Below are 23,671 nucleotides of genomic sequence, written 5' to 3'. Positions count from 1 at the left end.
GAAGTCCTCCAGTCCATCTTCAGGTCCACGGAGGAACCGATGTCCTCCTCCAGCAGCTCAGATGATGCCGTCAGGACGCAGGTCCACAGAGAGTTGTGTTAACGTAGAGTTTCACGTTCGGCTCAGACAAAACAAAACAAAACCTTCATTTGAACTTTAGTTGGTGCATTGAAAACTCAATTTTAACTACGTCAGCTGAGAAGCTCCTTCCTGTCGCTCTCCTGGAGGAAACCTGGAGGTAGAGGAGTTTAAAAGTTTGATGAAACACTGTAAATGTTCCCATCGACTCTAATGTTAAAAAGTCCAACGTTAGACCAGATTGAAACTGGCCTGGTTCAAAACACGGTTTCAGTCTCAATCACTAAGTTCTTCCTTCTTGAGATCTGTGATGGGGATGAATTTAAACTCAACTCTTAGCTTGTTTCACCTGAGCTAACGGAGCTAACATGCTAATCCCCGTCACTGAACCCAACCTGAGTGTGTGGAGAAGTTTTCACTCGCAGATCGGATGAATACGATGTTTGATGTTCGGCTTGATCTCCTGACAGGAAGTCGAAGACGTCTGCGCTCCAGTTTCTGTGTGAGGTCAAATATAGTGTTTTATTTATGTGTTTTTAAATACAATCTATGGTTTGTAATGATGAGCAGGTATCGGTGTCTCTGTACCTGTTTGTTAGCTTAGCTCCGCTAGCCTGCAGGCTCGATGCTAACGGGAGCGACGGGAGTTATTAACATGTCAGAGAAGAAGCGTTAAAGTTGATGAGGATGAATCTTTCAAACTGAAGGCGTCTGTGAGTGTTTGGAGAATTAGCTCCGACACGTTAGAGATCTGACGTTATGTGAAGTTGTTCCACTCGCCAACCCATTGGACTTAACTATGTTATTGTTAGTAACTTCAGTATTAATATCATATCAAATTATTGCTCCCAAAATAACGGAAAAACTTGTTGAGCTGAACTTTGTTCGTAAAGTAACGTTGAATTGACATGCGTGTTAGCGTGTATGAAGCGTGTTAGCGTGTATGAAGTGTGTTAGCGTGTATGAAGCGTGTTAGCGTGTATGAAGCGTGTTAGCGTGTATGAAGCGTGTTAGCGTGTATGAAGCGTGTTAGCGTGTATGAAGCGTGTTAGCGTGTATGAAGTGTGTTGCTCTGCACACGGAGCTGCTCCCAGCTGTCTCACCGTGGATCTGGTGTTTTGACGGATGGTCTCGGGGCCACAGGGCCCCCCCCCCCACAGCAGCATCTGGACACTGAATGAAGGGACCACTCGTCTCTGTTTTGTGCCGGGACAAAGGACGAGGGCGTGACCTCTCACACACACACACACACACACACACACACACACACACACACACACGGACAGCAGAGACACTTGATGCATTGACAGCAGTGTTGTCATGGTTCCAGTCATCAAGTGGTTTCTCTAAACTGAGGCCTCCAGGGGCCTGAGGGGTCATCATCATCATCATCATCATCATCATCATCATCATCATCATCATCATCATCATCATCATCATCATCATCATCATCATCATCATCATCATCATCATCATCATCATCATCATCACCATCATCATCATCATCACCATCTCCACCATCACCTGGTGGTGGCTCTGTGTCGGTGCAGCTGTGTGGGACCTGAGGCCACAGCGTCTCCAGACAGGAAGCAGCTGCAGCCGCCCCCCCCGCCCCCCCCAGCTGAGTCCAGGGCCCGCCCGTCTGCCCACAGTGCCAGCACAAGGACCCCAGTCAGCGGGGACAGGAAACAGACCCCCCCCCCCCACCACCACCTCCTCCTGAGCTCCCGTGAGGAGGGGGGGGGGCATCACCCTTCTAAACCCAACACAGAATCTTGATCTCAGATCCCACGACTCGGAACGTTCTCTTCTCACTGGGATTCACTTCACTCCAAAGATTCATTTAAGTAATAAAAGTTTTTTCTCTTCAAATAACGTTCGATTTTTCTGTGAATCTTCAAAGTGTCGAGATCACGAATGATGATTTTCATGTTTCTACCCGAACCCACTGGAACCTGTTTGTGAATCTGTCGCAGCTTCCTGCTCTTTATGGATGATCTGCACTTCCTGTTTCCTGTTGCGGCCCCGCCTCTGAATAAAAGGGGGGAGGGGGGGTTCAAACTTCTCAATCTAAAAGTTCATGGATCCTATTTATTTAGTTGTAATCTAATTTGCATCAAGGAGACCTCTGGTGTCCCGATTAAAAAGAGAATAAACTGTTGTTAATTTGTGATTCGTTAGTATTTAAATGGACTAATTATTATTCAGATCAACTTTAGTCTGTGGTGAAAATCTGACGTCAGAGTATTGAACATTAAAGAGGTTTTCTTTATTTTTGTGAGAGTGTATAATCCATCACAGAATCTGTTTTCATATTTCACCAGTGTAGCGCCCCCTTCAGGCTCAGTGGAGTTTTAATGAAATCAAACCAGACACTTAGCGAGCAGCTGCAGTTCCTTCGAACTTTAATCACATTCTTTTCAATTCCACTCTGATGAATTCCTTCAATATGACGGGGGAGGGGTCGAGGGGCTTTGTCTGTGAAGAATAGGAACCGAGGGGGGGGGGGGGCGGGGGGGGGCTGCGAGACGGCAGATGTCCAATAGGACGAAGATGAGACAAAGGTGGACGACAGAGTTTTCTCCTTTCACACTGAGCTCCTGATGAAGAGTCTGGGGGGGGATGATGAAGAAGAGCTGACACACACGATGAAGAAGTGTGTGATCAGAGCTGACGACGTGTCAGGTGATGTGAACATGATCACATGACCTCTGCAGCGGAGGTAACAGGTCACTTCCTGTGTGTGTCTGCCCCCCCGGCTGCTCCTCCTCTGGATTTGACTTGCAGGTCTGAAACCAGCTTCAGTGAAACAGGTCAAAGGTCAGTGATGCGTTTAGGGTTCAGCTGTACATTGTGTTAGCCCCCCCCATTCCTCAGTGCTGACCTGTGGGACAGGATGGGCGTCGCCACGCTCTCTGCTAAAACAACCTCCAGTCTGTGAGTGACCCTTGACCTCTCAGGAAATGAGGGCTGGCCTCGGCCTCGGAGCTCCACGCGGCTCTGGAGACGTCGTCTGGATTCGTGATTATTTGAGATCATGTTCAACATGTTATGGTTTTTAGTAAAAACTCCCAGGACAGAGTTGAGCTGCTGATCTGATCCCAGGTCGTCGTGGAAACATCAGGACCTTCACTCACAGGATCGCTCAACTTGTTCCTGAACAAACATCTGGACTCACACTCGTCAGGTCACAACATGATTATTCATATCAAGCTTCTGGAACACGTCTGTTCGACAAAGCAGAAAACTGTGATTGGACTTTTTCTGAAAACAGCTGCAGTCCAACGATGAAGAAGCTGGATTTAAGAAAAGAGGAAAAACAAAGAGAGAATCGCTCAGAATCCACAAGAAACCAAAACAAACAGAAACCAGAGAGAAGTTTGGTTTCAGAAAAAACTTCAGCAGAGACGTCATGGAATAGGCTTTAGGGGAAGTGGGGGGGGGGGGGGCTACAAAGGGAGGGTCTGTGTGCTGAAGCCCCTCCCTCCCTCTGTTCTCCCCCAACAGATGAGCTGGTCTGAAGAGAGGGGGGGGGCGAGCGCCATAGACAAACACTGGAGGAGAGAGAGAGGCAGCAGCTGGAGGCACAGAGAGGATCAGTGGGAGAGAGAGAGAGAGAGAGAGAGAGGGAGAGAGAGAGAGAGAGAGAGAGAGAGAGAGAGAGAGAGAGAGAGAGAGAGAGAGAGGGAGAGGGAGCGAGAGAGAGAGAGAGAGAGAGAGAGAGAGGGAGAGAGAGGGAGAGAGGGAGAGAGGGAGCAGGACGAAGACACAAACACAAGAAGGTAAAACTTCTCTTCATATTCCATTTGTATTTTTCTGACTGAATACGAGTAAAGTTGTGAAGCTGCTTCCTGAGGCGGCTCCGTCAACTCAGGACTTTCCATGTGGTCGTGTGTGTGTACTGCAGGAGCAGGAGCAGGAGCAGGAGCAGGAGCAGGAGCAGGAGCAGGAGCAGGAGCAGGAGCAGGAGCAGGAGCAGGAGCAGGAGCAGGAGCAGGAGCAGTATGAGTAATAGTACTAACAATAGCAGCTGTTGTACTACATAGGTAAAGTACTTTTTAAACTCTGGCCTCTTAAGTGTAAAGTACGTTACTACAGGAATAAACTAGAGGACCAGACGGACTCTGGTACTTTGTTGTTGTTGTTGTTGTTGTTTATTTCACTTTTTAAATTAACATCAAACAGTAAATAATTCGACGCTCTGTTTGGAAATGTAACTGGTTGCCATGGAAATAGGTGAGCTCCGTTTAGAGTTGAAACACGTTGTCCAGCATAACTCATAATTCATAAGTTTAAACTGTAAACTTCAGAAACAGGATTCATACACAGAGAGGGGGAGGAACGGGGGGGGGGCCTGAGGCCTTCTGACAGGTGGATCCGGCCCTGGGGGGAGAACTGATGGTGACCATCGACGTTGTTGACGTGTTTATGCGTTAAAGTGAGTTTATCTGATGCGTTTTCCTCGTGTGTCTCGGGCTCCAGGTCGTGGTCGCGATGGGGAACACCGACAGTCACATCGTCTCCGCCGCCGCCTCCTCCTCCAGGTGCTCCTCCTCCAGGAAGGAGGAGGCGCCGTCAGCTCGCAGCTGGTGGAGGAGCAGCCCGGGCAGGAGCTGTGGGAGGAGCGGTCAGAACCAGAACTCCTCCTGGCGCTACGAGCATGGACCCAGAGGAGGCGCCAGGCTGAGGGCTGCGTCTCCTCAGAGGACCAGCAGGGGGAGCTGCAGGAGTCCGTTTGGATACCCGGTGAGCGCCGGCGAGGGAGAGGGAGTCGGTGGCGAGCGGGCGCCCCTGGAGAGCGGCGGCAGCCCCAAAGTGCTGCTCAGCAAAGATGGCAGCATGAGGGTGGAGTTCAGCAGCAGCAGGGTCGAGCCCATGGAGCAGCCGGGGTCCACCGGCCCCCCCGCCAGCTCCACCGCAGCCGCCTCCTCAGCTGCCGAACCCGTCCTCCGCACCAGCCAGGGCAGCTCGCTCAGCTCCGACGGCTCCTGGTACGACTCGCCATGGGGGGGCAGCGCTGAGCTGCTGGACAACGTGTTTGTTTGTGGGCAGATGGCGGATGAGGCCTCTCACTCCTCCACCCGCACGGACGTGACCTCCACCGGCGTCTTCAACACCTTCTTCTCGGCTCAGGTAGAGGACGTCTCACCTGGATTTAGCTCCGCCCTCCTCTTCCGCGCCGCAGGCTACAACACCTGCTCCTCCCGCCGGACGGAGGACAGCGGCGTCGGCGACTCCTTGATCCTGCAGCCGGACCCGAGAGGCTTCAGCCTGGTGTCGTCCCCGGCGGCGTCCCTGGACAGCGTCTACAGCAGCCCCCCCACGCTGCCCGCCTTCCCCACGCCGCCAGCCCCCCCACGGGCCGCCTCCTCCGCCACGCTGCTGGAGGACGTCATTCAGGAGGAGGCGGGTGCAGGTGGGGGGGCAGAGCAGCGGTTCTCCTCCCTGACGCTGCCTTGCCGCAGGGCCGGGTCCATCAGCTCCGCCCCCCCCACCGGGAACAATCGCAAAGATTTCCTGAAGAGCAGAATCCGACAACTGAGCGACTGGACAGGAAGTCTGAGCAGGAAGAAGAGACGCATCCAGGTAAGAACTTTCAAAACAAAGGATGGATTGTAAAGACACATTTGTTAATGTCATAATTACAAAATATTTATTTGTTTTAAGAGTTTTATAAAACTGTTTGATTATGCTAATTCGGTATAAGGTCATTCAAATGTACTAATGAACAAAAACACCAGAAAGGTAAAGGTAAAATAAAGTTAAACACATTTAAATGAATTAAAATAAAGTTCCTTAAAGTACTGTTACACCTAAATGAATCCAAGCAGAACTATTGGTGCTTTTATTCTGAAACACCTCACTCATCTCATGCAGGAAGTACTGAAGCTTCCTGTCAAAAAATGGTCGCTCAACAAGTTAGCTTTAAGAAGTTAGCTGTTAGCATATATATATATTTTTAAATATATCTGAAACATCTTGTGTGATTCTCGTCAGGATCCCAGTGAGCCGGTCGGTCGCAGCGCGGCGTCGACCTCTGACCTCCTCCACCCTCCCTGTGGCTCCAGAGGCCTGAACCACATCAGTGACGCCCAGCGACAGAACATCTACGAGAACTTCATGCAGGAGCTGGAGACCAGCTGCAGCGGTGCAGCCGACCAGGCGGAGCTGTCGGAGGAAGAAGAGGAGCAGGAGGACGAGCAGGAGGACGAGGACATGGATGGAGGGGTGGAGCTGGGAGGCATGGAGCAGCTGGACGTCTTGTTCGAGAAGGAGCAGGGCGTGGTGCGAAGGGCCGGATGGCTTTTCTTCAAACCTCTCATTACTGTCAACAAGGACGGGAAGATGGAGCTGGTCGCACGCCGCAGGTGGAGGCATTACTGGGTCACCCTGAAAGGTAGGTCCGCCCCCTCCACAAGGTCATCCACCAATGACCTGAAGACCAACGACCTGAAGACCAATGACCTGAAGACCAATGACCTGACGACCAATGACCTAACGACCAACGACCTGAAGACCAATGACCTGAAGACCAATGACCTGAAGACCAACGACCTGAAGACCAATGACCTGACGACCAATGACCTGACGACCAATGACCTGAAGACCAATGACCTGACGACCAATGACCTGAAGACCAATGACCTGACGACCAATGACCTGAAGACCAATGACCTGAAGACCAATGACCTGACGACCAATGACCTGAAGACCAATGACCTGACGACCAATGACCTTACGACCAACGACCTTACGACCAATGACCTGACGCCCAATGACCTGAAGACCAACGACCTGAAGACCAACGACCTGAAGACCAACGACCTGACACCCAATGACCTGAAGACCAACGACCTGAAGACCAACGACCTGAAGACCAACGACCTGACGCCCAATGACCTGACGACCAATGACCTAACGACCAACGACCTGAAGACCAACGATCTGAAGACCAACGACCTGACAACCAATGACCTTACGACCAACGACCTTACGACCAATGACCTGACGACCAATGACCTGAAGACCAATGACCTGAAGACCAATGACCTGAAGACCAATGACCTGAAGACCAATGACCTGACGACCAACGACCTGAAGACCAACGACCTGAAGACCAATGACCTGAAGACCAATGACCTGAAGACCAATGACCTGACGACCAATGACCTGAAGACCAATGACCTGACAACCAATGACCTTACGACCAACGACCTTACGACCAATGACCTGACGACCAATGACCTGAAGACCAATGACCTGAAGACCAATGACCTGAAGACCAACGACCTGAAGACCAATGACCTGACGACCAATGACCTGACGACCAATGACCTGACGACCAATGACCTGACAACCAATGACCTTACGACCAACGACCTTACGACCAATGACCTGACGACCAATGACCTGAAGACCAACGACCTGACGACCAATGACCTGAAGACCAATGACCTGACGACCAATGACCTGAAGACCAACGACCTGACGACCAATGACCTGACGACCAATGACCTGAAGACCAACGACCTGACGACCAATGACCTGACGACCAACGACCTGAAGACCAACGACCTGACGACCAATGACCTGACGACCAATGACCTGAAGACCAACGACCTGACGACCAATGACCTGAAGACCAATGACCTGAAGACCAATGACCTGACGACCAATGACCTGAAGACCAACGACCTGACGACCAATGACCTGACGACCAATGACCTGAAGACCAACGACCTGACGACCAATGACCTGACGACCAACGACCTGAAGACCAACGACCTGACGACCAATGACCTGACGACCAATGACCTAACGACCAACGACCTGAAGACCAACGATCTGACGACCAACGACCTGAAGACCAATGACCTGACGACCAATGACCTTAAGACCAATGACCTGAAGACCAATGACCTTAAGACCAATGACCTGAAGACCAATGACCTTAAGACCAATGACCTGACGACCATTGTGTTTTTGTGAATGGGGTCAGGTGATATATGGCGTCTGTGGTGAAACAGGAAGTGACACGGTGTACGAGTCCTGTTCTGATGTGTTAACAACAGGAAGCTGTCACCTTCTTGGTAAAGAACCACATGTCCATGACCTCTGACCTCTCTGCTCGGCTCAGGTTGCACTCTGCTGCTTCACGAGACGTACGGGAGGAGCAGCGGCACCGAGCGCGACCTTTCACCTCGTTACGCCCTGCTGGCCGACGACAGCATCGTCCAGGCCGTCCCCGAACATCCCAAGAGGGAACACGTCTTCTGTCTCAGCAACTCGTTCGGAGACGTCTACCTGTTCCAGGTGAGGGAACCTGTTCTGAATCGATATTGTTGTTCACTGTTCTGCAGATGACATCAGAGGTCATGTGCTCATAACATGGATGAACTCACTGAGCTCTGCCTGAGATCCCAGATCTCCTCCTGATTCACAAGCGCAGGGAACTGAACTGGAACTGAACCTGGTTTCAGTCGGGTCAGTGTTTGGTTTCCCAGTCGTTCTCTCCACCTGTGGATCCCCTGGTTCCAGTCCCAGGGCGCTGTGGACCAACAGGACGGCGTGTGGTGGTTTCTCTCCTCAGCTTCCACCAGCAACACGACCAGCGAAGAAGAAAACTTTATCTGCATCCATCCATCCCACCTTTGCTTTGAGGAACAGGGGAACATTTATGAAATAACAATATATAACCACAGATACCGAAGGTTTTTCAATCGGTGCGATAGTCAAACAGTTCAGATAAAAGACTTGAGTAACGTTGAGTCTCCAGCGGTGAATACAGAGCTAACACTTCCTGTCCGTAACTCGTATTTGAACTTATAGATAAGCTAATTGTGTTGTGACTCTTGCAGGCGACCAACCAGACGGAGCTGGAGAACTGGGCGACCTCCATCCACTCTGCCGGCGCCGCCCTGCTGGCGAGGCGTCAGGGGAAGGAGGACACGCTGCGCCTCCTGCGGTGCCGGAGCCGCTCGCTGCTGCACAAGATCGACATGGACGGAAAGATGAAGAAGATGGCGGAGCTGCAGCTCTCCGTCATCAAGGAGCAGAAGAACAGGAAGGCCGTGGAGAGCCAGGTCAGTGCCTGACGCCAACATCTCACATCAACACTCCACCAGAGCGTGTAGTCCCAGCTCAGTGACACTTCCAGGGTTCAACACCTGGAGGCGCTGCTCCCACACTAAATAGCCCAGTTCACCCACCAGCACGGGGCCGAACAACTTCTGCAACATAAAGTGTCGAATGATTCGGAAACAGTTTTATTCTCTGACAAACATTTCAGGTCACGTGCACACGGATCGAAGCTACGCTCGTTTTCGAGGTTACTCAGAATGTCCAGTTATTTTCCCTCCTGATCAGCCTGCGTTCAATATACAGAGTGAACCAAGGACGATCTGCAGAAGTAATAGATTACATATGAGTTACTGGCAGACACACTATCAATGATCATATCGGACTTTTCAGATCAAGCAGTGGGAGCAGAACCTGGAGAAACTGAACCTGGATCTGTTCCGGCTCAAGTGCTACCTCTCCAGTCTGCAGGGCGACGAGCTCCCGAACCCAAAGAGCCTCCTCGCCATCGCCAGCCGCGCCTCCAAGAGCCTGCTGGGGCGCCTGGGGGTCTTCTCCGTGTCCTCCTTCCACGCACTGGTGAGACACGTGGTTGGTTCTGTGAAGATCAGATGAACTCCGGGGAGCTGGAATCCGATGTGTCCTCTCGCCACCGGACGAGTAAAGACACAACCTGTGTGTGTTAGTGATGCTCCTCCTCCTCCGCAGGTGTGCAGCAGAGACGAGGGGACGCTACGACGGCGTGGTCGGTCTCTGTCGGGGGGGAACCACCGGTGGGGGGGGCTGCCGTCCTCTCTGAAGGCTCTGGACGGGCTGGACAGAAGCAGAAGTCTCTCTACGTCCCAGGTAACAGACCAGATCAAGCTCAAAGGAACCAAAACATCACACACACTCGTGAATACAGATACATTATGATCAGGTGAAATCATTTGAATCATGGTTCCATGGACACGTTCACTGGCCTGGAACACGTGGGTGTTGATGAAGATGATGAAGATGAGGAGGTGTTTCCTCGGTGGCCCTCAGACTCCAGGCTGACTGCAGCTGCTTCTCCAACCCGTCATTTCAGCTCACTCCTTCATTTCGTCTCTTTTTGGTTTGGACCCGGGACAGATGTTTAGTTTTTAATGAGGTTTAAATGTAGAGTCTGAGGAAGTATTTTTAGTTCCTGAAGGTCTCTGACTGTTCGAGGTTCATTCTCCAACTTTCTCTTATTCCTCTCTCTGTGCCAGAGGGGCGGAGCTAACCGGCAGGGGGCGGAGCTAACCGGCAGCTCTGTTCACCTGTGACTTCATCTGTGGAAGATTTAAAAAAAACTTTGAAATACCAAACTGTCAAAATATCATCTTTACACATTTCACTCGACTGTAGAGAACATGAGAACATGAGAATCATCTGTCGCCCTTTGACCTCGGAGGAGGTTGCACAGCTGTTCCGGGGGGGGGGGGGCAGGGGGGGGGGGATTAAAAGCTTCAATAGCCTTTTATTTTCCCAGAATTCCTTTGTCCCTTAGTTTTAATCCACAGAGGCAGAAAGTGACCCTCCCACCTCCTGCGGTCACATGACCCCTCCTCCTTTCTTCTGGTTCTCTTTACCCTCCCTCCCTCCCTCCCTCCCTCCCTCCCTTCCTTCCTTCCTTCCTTCCTTCCTTCCTTCCTTCCTTCCTTCCTTCCTCTCAACATGATGCCTCCTCACTCCGTCTCCTCTGTCCTGCTGCTTCTTCTGACTTTCATTCACATCTTCTCTCTCTTTCCTCTCTTCTCTTTTCTCTCTTCTCTTTCCTCTCTTCTCTTCTCTTCTCTTCTCTTTCCTCTCTTCTCTTTCCTCTCTTCTCTTCTCTCTCTTCTCTTCTCTCTCTTCTCTTTCCTCTCTTGTCTTTCCTCTCTTCTCTTTTCTCTTTTCTCTTTTCTCTTTTCTCTCTTCTCTTGTCTTTCCTGTCTTGTCTTTCCTCTCTTCTCTTTTCTCTCTTCTCTTTTCTCTCTTCTCTTTCCTCTCTTCTCTTCTCTCTCTTCTCTTTCCTCTCGTCTGAATCTTTCATCTTGAACAGATCCGTTTCATCAGTAACACAAACTCAAACATGATTTTCATTTATTTTTAAATATGAAAACAAAATTAGTTTTAGTATTAGTTTTGACTTTAGAATAAATGTGACAAGAACAAACTGTTTCCTCTTCAGAGACTGGACTGTGAGGACAAACATGGGGAGGTGCTGCCCTCTGCAGGACGTCCTGCAGCTGTACAGGTGTGTTCACTGACCTGCTCAACTTGAACTGATCAATAATATTAGTTATTAATAATCATCATCATTTAGAAAAATAATACATATAATTATTTATTATATAATAAACGTGTGTTTCTTTTTATTTCTTATGTTTTAAACATAAAGTTTGACTCAAATGTGAGTGAATGAATCTGTGATAAGTGATGAAGACGACTTGTCTGTGTCTCCAGATGTGTGATGAAGGTTCCGTCCTCGGCAGCTTCTCGCTGCACATCTGTCGAGACGACGCTGGACGAGACTTTGGTGAGAAGCTCCAGCTTTCTTCTCATTTCTTTGTTTCATGTTGAAGTTCTGATTCGTTGGAACATCATCGCTGACGTCCTGTTCCCTCGTGACCCGGCAGGCTTCGTGGTCACGGGACACTTGGACGGCGCCGGGAGGAGTCACGTGCACGTCAGCGAGGTGGATCCGCTGGGACCCTCCGCCAGAGAAGGTTCGACATCTGGGTCTCGCGTCTCTGATTTACATTTGAAGGGGGTTCGGGGGATTGTGACAGATTGTGAGACTTGGACCTGGTGTTTCCCATCAGGCCTCAGGGCCGGAGACGAGGTGCTGGCGGTGAACGGGGCGTCTGTGTCCGGACTCGACTTGGACCTGATGCCGAGTCTCTTCAGCCACCAGAAGCTCCAGCTGCTGCTGAGGAGGGACGAGTCGCCTGAGGAGGAACCCGGGGAACCTGCAGGCCCCTGGGAGCCCGCGGCCCCTGACCTCCCCCCCTGGACCACAGGCACGACCAACACACACACATTCTCTGTTTATGCAGCTTTGAAAAACAAACCAGTCAAATCTTTCCTCTGCTATTTTATCTATATCTGAATTATATTTGTATTGTATATTATCTTTCACAGATGTTTTGTCGCCGGGCGCCGTCCTTCCTCCCGGGTTCGATGACGCTGACCCGACAGGACAAGTGAGTCAGTTTTCCTCGATACTCTGTGGAGGCGCACTTCTGCCTCTTGTGGCCGATATGGGTATTACAGCAGTAAAGTCCTGGTTTCTCCTGTCTCTCCGAGCTTCCCTACAGGAGTTTGTTCAGTCTATATAAAACCATATAAAGCAGAAGTTACTGTCTTTCCTCCGTTCGCCCGTCGGCAGGAATCCCACAATCCTCTGCTCCTCCTTCCTGATGCTCAGACACCCTCAGTGTCACATGACTTAATCCGGGCTTACACCTCCAGGAGTGTGTGGAGTGTTTGAGTAAAGTCAGAGCAGGATTAATGGCTTCCACCCGTACGACCACAGAGACCTCGTAGATGTTGTTCCTGACCAGCGGCTGCAGGAGGCGACCTCTGACCCCAGCCTGCCCGCCCCCGTCGTCCCACCCGCTCGCCATGGGGGCTCTGTGCTGGGTGCTGCCGCAGGAGGAGGACGTGGAGGAGCAGGGGGATGGAGGGGAGGGGCTCCGCGGGGCGGCGGCCTGCTGCCTGAGCTGCCGGCGTCCGGCGTCCGGCCGCGTGCTGCTGGTAAACAGAGTCAGAGCCGTGCTGGAGGTTGTTGTTCACCAGACGTCACCGCTGCCGCTTCAGGCTGCGGTGAACACGTTACTTTCATCATGTGACGGTGGAGAAACACTTCACTTCCTTTCTTTCTGTTCATGTAGACACATTTATTAACTCATTAAATCTAGACTCTGAAGCTGTGAATCTGAAGCAGCGCGTCCTCAGAGCTTCTGATGAATGTGGCGACTGTTGGGACCTCAGAACGCTGCGTTCACGCCACGTTTCCTGTTTCCTGTTCACTCAGGTTCCATCGTTACTCAAACTCACTGAAGGAACTATGAGCTGATGGTTTTTGGGTTTTACTGGAATCTGAAACGTTGCTAATCACAGATTTTACATATGTGCTTCCCGACAGAACATGGAGCGGGTTTATTCTCTGTACCAGATCTTCCCAGAAGGCCGAGCTGCAGACGCTGATGTTCCCCAGAACCCGTACAGCAGAGAGGTCACCCTGCAGCCGGCAAGCCCCGCCCACCTGAGCGTGTGCCAGCATCTGCGTAAAGTCATCCAGGAGCTGGTCGACACGGAGAAGTCCTACGTCAAGGTCAGTCACATGATATTCTGCTGTGGGAAGATCAGTGTCACGTCAGGAACACGTCAGGAACACGTCAGGAACACGTCAGGATCAAGTCAGGAACATGTCAGGAACACGTCAGGAATAATTCAGGATCAAGTCAGGAACACGTCAAAAACACGTCAGGAACACGTCAGGAACAGGTCAGGAACATGTCAGGAACAATTCAGGATCAAGTCAGGAACACGTCAGGATCAAGTCAGGAACACGTCAGGAACAATTCAGAAACAATTCAGGAACACATCAGGAACACGTCAGGAACACATCAGGAGCACGTCAGGAACAATTCAGAAACAATTCAGGAACACATCAGGAACACGTCAGGAACACTTCAGGAACATGTCAGGAACACGTCAGGAACACTTCAGGAACATGTCAGGAACACGTCAGGAACACGTCAGGAGCACGTCAGGAACAATTCAGAAACAATTCAGGAACACATCAGAAACACGTCAGGAACACTTCAGGAACATGTCAGGAACACGTCAGGAACACTTCAGGAACATGTCAGGAACACGTCAGGAACACGTCAGGAACACTTCAGGAACATGTCAGGAACACGTCAGGAACACTTCAGGAACATGTCAGGAACACGTCAGGAACACTTCAGGAACATGTCAGGAACACGTCAGGAACACGTCAGGAACACTTCAGGAACATGTCAGGAACACGTCAGGAACACTTCAGGAACATGTCAGGAACACGTCAGGAACATGTCAGAAACACTTCAGGAACATGTCAGGAACACGTCAGGAACATGTCAGGAACACGTCAGGATCAAGTCAGGAACACACCAGGAACACGTCAGGAACAGTTATTAATTACTCATAATATATAAACTTACATCATTTTATGTCAAATGTCAAGTTCTGAAATTTTACTTTATCAAAGTGGAAAGTAAAAATAAAGTTTTCATCACATTCAGGTGTAAAAACTAAATGTTTGTTCATATTTCTTTGAAATGTTGATATTTGAGCTTTCACCCGGTTGTTTCACTCTGTGAAATCAGAAATGAGGTATTTGATTTCACGTGGTTGACGTGTGTCCCTCAGGATCTGGTGTGTCTGCTGGACGTCTACCTGACGCCGCTGCAGACGGAGACGTTCCTCAGCAAAGCAGAGGTACGTGAACCCACAGAGCTTCTGTGCACAGACCTGGGGTTGCCCTGACGACGCTGTGTCTGTTTCTCCAGATGGAGGCGCTGTTCGGCAGCCTGCCGCAGATGCTGGACTTTCAGAGAGTTTTCCTTCAGACTCTGGAGGAGAAGATCTCCTCGTGTCCCAACATGAGTCGCCTGGAGACACCTGAACAGTTCAAGGTAACGACTCCTGCTGCTCACTTTCACTTTGTCATTTCTTTAATTAGACATTTTATTGATTTTTCCCCACGTTATTATTTAATAATTGTTTTTGTAGCTTTGACTTTTTATTAATCAACCTTCTCTTGTAAATGTGTTTTATTATTTTAAATTTAAAACCTCATTATTATTCACATAATTTATTTATTTACATAATTGTATTTCTATTTTGTTTTTATTATTTATTTCTAACTTATTTCTACCTTTCTTAAATGTGTTTTATTCTTTAATCTGTTATTAAGATTTTATTTTGTAAAATAAAACATATTATTCATAAATGGTGAAAGTTTATCATTACTTTTTAATGGATGTTTAAGTTCGATCCCTGATCATAAATAGTTACTGATCAGTTTGACGTGTCTCTCAGAAACTCCTCTTCTCGTTGGGAGGATCTTTTCTTTATTACGCCGACCACTTCAAACTCTACAGCGGCTTCTGTGCCAATCACATCAAAGTGCAGAAGGTCCTGGAGCGAGGTGAACAGCCAATCACAGCCCTTCAATCTCCTGTGATCACCAGACACACCCAAGTTACTGATGTGTGTGTGTCTGTTTGTGTGTGTGTGTGCATGTGTGTGTGTGTCTCCAGCGAAGACAGACAGAGCCTTCAAACACTTCTTGGAGACGAGGAATCCGACCAATCAGCACTCTTCCTGTCTGGAGTCGTACCTGATCAAACCGGTTCAAAGGGTTCTGAAGTATCCACTGCTGCTCCGGGAGCTGGTGACCCTGACCCCCCCCGAGAGCCCCGAGCACACACACCTGACAGGTACACACACACACCTGACAGGTACACACACACACACCTGACAGGTACACACACACACACACACGCACACACACACACACCTGACAGGTACACACACACACACACCTGACAGGTACACACACAGCTGACAGTTACACACACACACACCTGACAGGTACACACACACACACCTGACAGGTACACACACACAGCTGACAGGTACACACACACACACCTGACAGGTACACACACACAGCTGACAGGTACACACTCACACCTGACAGGTTCACACACACACACACCTGACAGGTACACACACACACCTGACAGGTACACACACACACCTGACAGGTACACACACACACACCTGACAGGTACACACACACACTCCTGACAGGTACACACACACACACCTGACAGGTACACACACACACACCTGACAGGTACACACACACACCTGACAGGTACACACACAGCTGACAGGTACACACACACACACCTGACAGGTACACACACACACACCTGACAGGTACACACACACACACCTGACAGGTACACACACACAGCTGACAGGTACACACACACACACCTGACAGGTACACACACACACACCTGACAGGTACACACACACACACACCTGACAGGTACACACACACAGCTGACAGGTACACACTCACACCTGACAGGTTCACACACACACACACCTGACAGGTACACACACACAGCTGACAGGTACACACACACAGCTGACAGGTACACACACACACACCTGACAGGTACACACACACACACACCTGACAGGTACACACACACACCTGACAGGTACACACACACACACGTGTGTGTCAGTAACTGTGGTGTCTCCTGTCGTCCAATCAGAGGCCCTGAGGGCGATGGAGAAGGTGGCGAGTCACATTAACGAGATGCAGAAGATCTACGAGGACTACGGCTGCGTGTTCGATCAGCTGACTGCGGAACAGGGCGGAGCCGACACACAGGTGATGGAGATCACATGATCAGATGTTGACCTGGTTCAGATGTGAAGAAGCTGAAGGTTGGTGTGTCGCAGGTCACGGACGTGTCGATGGGAGAGTTCCTGATCCACTCAGCTGTCGCCTGGTTGAATCCTCTTCCCTGTGTGGGTCGAGTGAGGAGAGACCCACAACTCACACTGTTCGGTGAGCACAACACAACACACTGATCACACAACTGCAACACAACAAACTATACAATGGTTCCTCTTGGACTAAACTTTGTGGAACTGAATAATCTGAAGGTCCGAAACAGTTGTGAGTTGTGAAAAGTTGTGAGTCCCTCAGTTTGATTGTGTGTTTCTCTTGGTCAGTGTTCAGACGAGCCGTCATCCTGGTTTATCGAGACAACAACAAACTCAAGAAGAGGACGGTGAGTCCAGTGTGTTGCGTGTAGTGACACCTAGTGGTCAAGTTGTGTGTTACAACAAACTGAATCCCCCTCCCATTTCTAAGCATGAAGGGAAATGTACGGTGGCCTTCAGGGGACATAAAACATGAAGGGTCCTTAGAATCATCATCCAGTAAAAATCATCACACATGTTTCTATTCGTTCTGAACTTTTATAATAGAGTTGATTCATAGTAATTTGCAGTAAAATGCCGCAGTGAGGAGGATTCTGTTTCTTGAGAAAGAAACAAGAAATCATCGGGTCCCTCAAATCCTGAGAAGATTCAGGAACAAGGAGAATTTCCTCTTCAGCCCAAAGAGCTGAGGAGTTCAGGTCTGTTTCAGATCCAGTTTGGTTCAGAACCACAGAACATTCAGAAGAAGAAACTGATCCGGGTCTCAGAGTCGTATTCAATTTTTAAACTTGAACCTGTCTCAGATGAAAAGTCGTGACATGGTGAGAAGCAGCTTCAGAGCGGAGGTGATCTCCACCTGATGGAAGCATGAAGGTGACTCCCTGGACTCCAGTGAAGAGGACCTGAACTCTGCTCTGTTCACTTTCTACAGATGAGCTCCCGCTCGGCTGATCACGACCCCTTCAGGTTCCGCTGGTTAATCCCGGTGTCAGCGGTTCAGGTCAGACCAGCCAACACCACAGGTCAGTGGACCGCGTGTGTCCGTCCTCCAGCAGGTGGCGCTGTGCTGCGGCTGACAGACTGTGGTGTGTTTTCAGGCTCAGAGAACCCGTGTGTGTGGGAGCTGGTTCACAGCAGGTCGGAGGTGGAGGGTCGGCCGGAGACGGTGTTCCAGCTCTGCAGCAGGTAACAGCTGACCCCCCCCCCCCCCCACCCCCCCCCCCATCCCAGTCAGGCAACTAACTGAACAACATCTCACAGCGTGTCCTGCAGCTCTGAGCTCACATGTGACCTTTCTGACCTGGTGTTGTTTCAGTGGTCTGGAGACGAAGGCGAGCGTCCTGCGAGCTCTGTCCTCCGTCCTGAGGGAGCGGGCGCCGGCCGGCTCGCTGAGGAGGTGCAGGCCGGCCACGCCCCAGAGGAGCAGCTCCTGGAGGAGGAGGCAGCAGAGGAGTCGTGCCGCCGCCCAGAGGACGACTCCTCTCCGGGCGCCGGAGGAGAGCAGGTGCATCCTGGGAGACACCTGCTCGGAGCCGCCGCTGCCCAGCCACGCCGCGGCCGACCCGGCGGGGAAGAGGACCCGACTGTTCTCGCTGACCGGCGAGCTGGAGGCTCAGCTGCAGAGGCTCAACGTCACGGAGGAGGCGGAGCGTCGAGCCACGACTTCCTGTGGCGACCGGAGGACCGCCGAGAAGAGGCGGAGCTCCAGTCTGCAGCCACGCCCCGGAGGAGAGGCGTTGGACCTGCTGGACAGAGACTTCAGTGTTCACAGCATGACGTCCATGATCAACGAGGACTGCTTCTACGCCCTTCAGACGCCTGCTGCTCCCTCACCACAGGGGGGGCAACCTCCACTGAGTCACGTGCTCCCACTCAACCAATCACACTGAAGCTCTCACACAGAGCATCTGATTGGCCGGGAGACTCACACCTCGATCTGGAAAAACACACCTCCAACTTCGCAAAACGCAAAACTGAAGTTTCCACTTTAAAGTGAAAATCAAACTAAGATAATAAGAAAAGTTCTAATGTTACAGGAGAGCTCATATCGGCAAAACATCGTGAAACCGGTAAATGGATCCGGTTCTTGTTGGGTTCAGACATTCTGAGGTTTCACTTCAGCGTGAATCTGGAGTGAAATGTTCCTCGGACCACGATCCAGGTACAGTCCGACCAGAAGAGGAGTTCTGGTTCTGGATCAAAGAAGAACTCAACATCCTTTCAGAAATCAAACCTTTTCCAGATCGACTGAACAGAATCATTATTTTACTTTTTCAAGTTGACGAGATTGAACAATGGAGGAATATTTACATTTTTATCAGGGGTCAGTTTTTAAAAATCTCTCTGTGTAGATTTAACTGATTTTAAACTGTTTTCTCCGAATGACGGATCCAAAACATTTGTGAAGGATTCGTGTTCAGGACGAATTTTGAACTGAACCCGTCTTTATTTTTCTGTTTTTCTATTTTTTCTCTCTGTACAGTTTATTTTTTCTGTTGTAGTTTGAATCTGAATCTCTGGAGCTGCTGGATCGGAGTCTTTGTAAATCTGAATTATTGTATTTATATATTTTGTGTTTCAGTTTTGTGGCTGCGGATCCAGAAACCACAGATATTTGGTAATTTATTTTCTTAAATATTTGTGTAAATGTTTTTGTCGACTTGATGAAGTCCAATAATGGAAAATATATGTAATTAAAAAAGGTTGCTTGATCTAACGTTATGTTTTTGTCTGGATCTCGATGTGAATTGAATCACATACAAACAAACTTCTGTTTCTGAACTGCATTCAGGAAGTAGTTAGCCTAGCTTAGCATAAAGGCAGAAAGCTGAGAGGAAAACTTGTACTGAATCGTGAATTTTGTGAAAACGACCTTCAGCTGGAACTGACTCTGGATCTCTACGCCTCTAAATCCAAGATGGCTGCTCCGCACTGTCGTCACCGTTTTTGTTTATGAGTTTATTACTTCTGTCTCATTAAATCAGATGTACACAAACATTCTGCCATCTGAGGTTCGTGTCCACAACATCTAAAGTTATCAATCTGCAAAATAAAGATGGACGACATGACAGCTTCCAAAACTGAAGCCAAATCATCTGGATCGCCCCCTGGTGGCTGGCTGCAGTATACCTCATAAACCCTCCTCCTCCATGTGAGCGGACTAAAATATCAAAGTAGACTTGTGTTTCTGTGTGTCTGTCTGTGTGTGTGTCTGTGTGTGTGTTTGCGTGTGTATTTCTCTATGTGAACGTGTGTGTCTGTGTGTTCGTCTTTCTGTGTGTGTGTTTGTCTTTCTCTTTGTGCGTCTGTGTGTTTGCGTATGGATTTCTTTGTGTGTGTGTGTGAGTGTGTGTATCTGTCTCTGTGTGTTTTTCTTTCTCTGTGTGTGTCTGTGTGTGTCTGTGTGTGTCCACTCTCACCGTAGATCACATCACTCTCTGCTGGTGAGTTTTACATTTTCTACTTTCTTTTTGTGTTTTTACATATTTGAACTCTCAGATCTTTAAAAACACAAAGGCCAAATTCAGTTGTGACTATAAATAATAATATGGATAATGAATAAAGACAGATCCTGAATATTCAGATAATATAAGTTACTGTAATAAACTGTAGTTTAGTGTCACAGCTGAACAACGTATGGACACACAGAGACATTAAACAGAAGTGATTCAAAATCAGAATCAGAATTCTTTTAATTGCCAAGTATATTTGCACATACAGGAAATTGCCTTGGTGTCGTTGGTGGTATAAATATATATAAAACAATATAAAACGAAACAATATATACAGTGAGAGAGTTATGGGCACGTACAGTGCTAAGGTGCAGAGATTAGACGGTGACTGTTAATATTCATTAACAAGGAAAACAGCTGTGTGTGTGTGTGTGTGTTGTTGTGTGTAAAAGTAAAAGTAACTCTGGTGACTTATCAACTGAGGTTAAACTAAGTTAACTAGATTAGATTAATTAGATTAAAGATTAAATCATTTTATGACCTAACAATTCAAATATTAACCTTGAGGGTGTATTCTTGTAAACTTTAAATCCACAGCGATCGTTAGAATGGAATCGAGATCGGCCAAACTATTACATTTTTTTTTTAAAATTAATTTTCCACTTGGTTTATCTCCGCATGTTGAAATCAGAACAAAAATAATTCACAACTCAAAAAACTAAAAAATAGAAAAACTGAATACAGACCTCCGTGTGTGTGTGTTCCTGTACTTGTATCCTTGTGAGGACCATTGTGTGTGTGTGTGTGTGTGTGTGTGTGTGAGTGTGTGTGTTCCTGTACTTGTATCCTTGTGAGGACCATTGTGTGTGTGTGTGTGTGTGTGTGTGAGTGTGTGTGTTCCTGTACTTGTATCTTAGTGAGGGCCATTGTGTGTGTGTGTGTGTATGAGAGTGTGTGTGTGTTCCTGTACCTGTATCTTTGTGAGGACCATTGTGTGTGTGTGAGAGTTCCTGTACTTGTATCTTTGTGAGGACCATTGTGTGTGTGAGTGTGTGTGTGTTCCTGTACTTGTATCCTTGTGAGGACCATTGTGTGTGTGAGTGTGTGTGTGTTACTGTACTTGTATCTTAGTGAGGGCCATTGTGTTTGTGAGTGTGTGTGTATGAGAGTGTGTGTGTGTTCCTGTACCTGTATCTTTGTGAAGACCATTGTGTGTGTGTGAGAGTTCCTGTACTTGTATCTTTGTGAGGACCATTGTGTGTTTGGGTGTGTGTGTGTGTGAGTGTGTGTGTTCCTGTACTTGTATCTTTGTGAGGACCATTGTGTGTGTGTGTGTGAGTGTTCCTGTACTTGTATCTTTGTGAGGACCATTGTGTGTGTGTGTGTGTGTGAGTGTGTGTGTTCCTGTACTTGTATCTTAGTGAGGACCATTGTGTGTGTGTGAGTGAGTGTGTGTGTATGAGAGTGTGTGTGTGTTCCTGTACCTGTATCTTTGTGAGGACCATTGTGTGTGTGTGAGAGTTCCTGTACTTGTATCTTTGTGAGGACCATTGTGTGTTTGGGTGTGTGTGTGTGAGTGTGTGTGTTCCTGTACTTGTATCTTTGTGAGGACCATTGTGTGTGTGTGTGTGAGTGTTCCTTTACTTGTATCTTTGTGAGGACCATTGTGTGTGTGTGTGAGAGTGTGTGTTCCTGTACTTGTATCTTTGTGAGGACCATTGTGTGTTTGGGTGTGTGTGTGTCAGTTCCTGTACTTGTGTCTTTGCGAGGACCATTGTGTGTGTGTGAGTGTGTGTGTGTGTGTTCCTGTACTTGTATCTTTGTGAGGACCATTGTGTGTTTGTGTGTGTGTGTGTGTGTGAGAGTGTTCAGCTGAGATAAAGCACTTCATTTAAGCCCCGCCCCTCAACTGATTGATAGTTAACTGAGTCTCAGGGGATTTTTCTGCCAAACGAGCTTTGATTCAAAACCATTATATCTGAGTCTCTGAGGTCAAAGGTCGAAGTGTTTGCTTTAATGTGAAGCTCATTTCTGACTCCGTGGATTAAAGAGCCAAGAATCTTTATAAAATATATATAATATTTATTATTATTGTTATTACTTCCTGTCATTAAGATTAAGATTAAGATTAAGATACATTTATTTGTCCCAAACACATGCACACACATGCACAAGCACACTCATGCAAGGAGGGAAATTTAACCTCTGCTTTTATCCCATCTGGTGCAGGACACACACAAGTACATGAACACTAAATGTTTAAAAAAAATTCTCACATTGATTCCATCCATTATGTTTTTGTTTGTTTCGTAGAATCATGTTAGATCTACGATGAAACTGAGTTTGTACATTTTCACTCGTTTCTCTGAGAGCAATTCATGGAGAAAATAATCAAACATGGTTAAACAGAATTCATGTGTGTGGGATTTGCTCCAAATCTGGATCTAGGGAATTTAAATGTTTCATAATAAAACAGTTGAAGTGAGAAATGTTTTTGTTTTCAATCAATTGACATAGAAAACTAAACTAAAAGATTAAATGTTAAAAACAACAGACGAGCCCAACAGAGCTGACGTTTAATACATGATAATAAATGAAGGAGAACTTAATAAGACATTCTCAAAGTGGCTCCTCTCGGTGGATCAGTGCCGGTGAAACATCCGGAGATAAAGCGACAAAATAATATTTATCATTTACAACTTTTCTGAAACCTGTGCTGTGATCCTGAGAAAGTCTTCCTTCAGTTTCCTGCGGTGTGTTGGATTCCACCGCAGTGCAGAACCTCCCTCACACGTCTGCCCATTGAAACGCTCTCTCCTGGTTTGTAATCCACGATGACGTCACCGCTGCGTCTCCGGTGGGAAACGAGTCCGCTGGGTTTTATTTGTTGTTTTGACATCAACACAACAACATGAATTAGGACGTCCTCAGGGTTTCGAACGTGGCGTTTTCCCACAGACGAGCTGCTCGCCGGAGGAAACCCGGCTTGGTGGTTAGCAGTTTGGTGGAAGCAGCTCATGTCTGTGCAGGTCTGAGGCTGATAAGGCAGATTATGGTAATAACAGGCTGCCCCTGACTGACGGCTGGGTCCCATCACCACCGGGCGGGGGGGCGGGCTGCGGACCCTTATCACTGTGTTGCAGTGGGCGATTCTTCACAGTCACATGACGGGCGACACCTTGATCGACACTGCAGCCGGACAAAGAACAGCTCAGCGGTTTGATTACAAAACCAGGACCTGATGGTCCGTGGTGATTGTTTTAAAGCACGAATGATTCCGACCGTCTTCTGAAATGTGACTTGGGCTCGGACCAGCAGATATGATCACGTCACTAATGAGCGTCTGCCCTGGTGCGAGTGCCGCATTGTTCCAACGCTCGTAAAACTGGAACAAAACCAAACGTCACCAGTCGTCCAAAGAAAACAATCCAAAACACTTTCAGGTAAACGGCTGCTTTCGTGCGGTCGAAGGCGACAAAGGAGACGCTTCGTCGGCGCCATCAACTCATCAGATAAGAACGCTGCTCTGCGGCGGCTTCAGAGCCGTG

The 23,671-nt window shown here is 48.5% G+C and overlaps 1 protein-coding gene across 1 annotated transcript; it reads left to right on the top strand.

The window, feature by feature from the left end:
• Positions 1-4,572: 4,572 nt before the first annotated feature.
• Positions 4,573-19,272, top strand: LOC133024512 (rho guanine nucleotide exchange factor TIAM2). Its single transcript, XM_061091648.1, has 24 exons — positions 4,573-4,755; positions 4,840-5,112; positions 5,212-5,664; positions 6,076-6,475; positions 8,216-8,391; positions 8,937-9,161; positions 9,550-9,735; positions 9,865-10,002; positions 11,333-11,398; positions 11,608-11,680; positions 11,781-11,870; positions 11,967-12,155; positions 12,313-12,347; positions 13,292-13,480; positions 14,563-14,631; positions 14,703-14,828; positions 15,235-15,343; positions 15,456-15,635; positions 16,494-16,612; positions 16,684-16,792; positions 16,960-17,018; positions 17,603-17,693; positions 17,769-17,856; positions 17,987-19,272. The coding sequence occupies exons 1-24, from the start codon at positions 4,573-4,575 to the stop codon at positions 18,558-18,560; spliced, it is 4,200 nt and encodes a 1,399-aa protein (XP_060947631.1). The 3' UTR covers positions 18,561-19,272.
• The last annotated feature ends 4,399 nt before the right edge of the window (positions 19,273-23,671 follow it).

The sequence above is a fragment of the Limanda limanda genome, chromosome 18, assembly GCF_963576545.1.
Source record: "Limanda limanda chromosome 18, fLimLim1.1, whole genome shotgun sequence".
NCBI lineage: Eukaryota > Metazoa > Chordata > Actinopteri > Pleuronectiformes > Pleuronectidae > Limanda > Limanda limanda.
The sequence above is the reverse complement of the archived record's forward strand: the minus strand, read 5'-3'. Positions and strand labels throughout refer to the sequence as shown.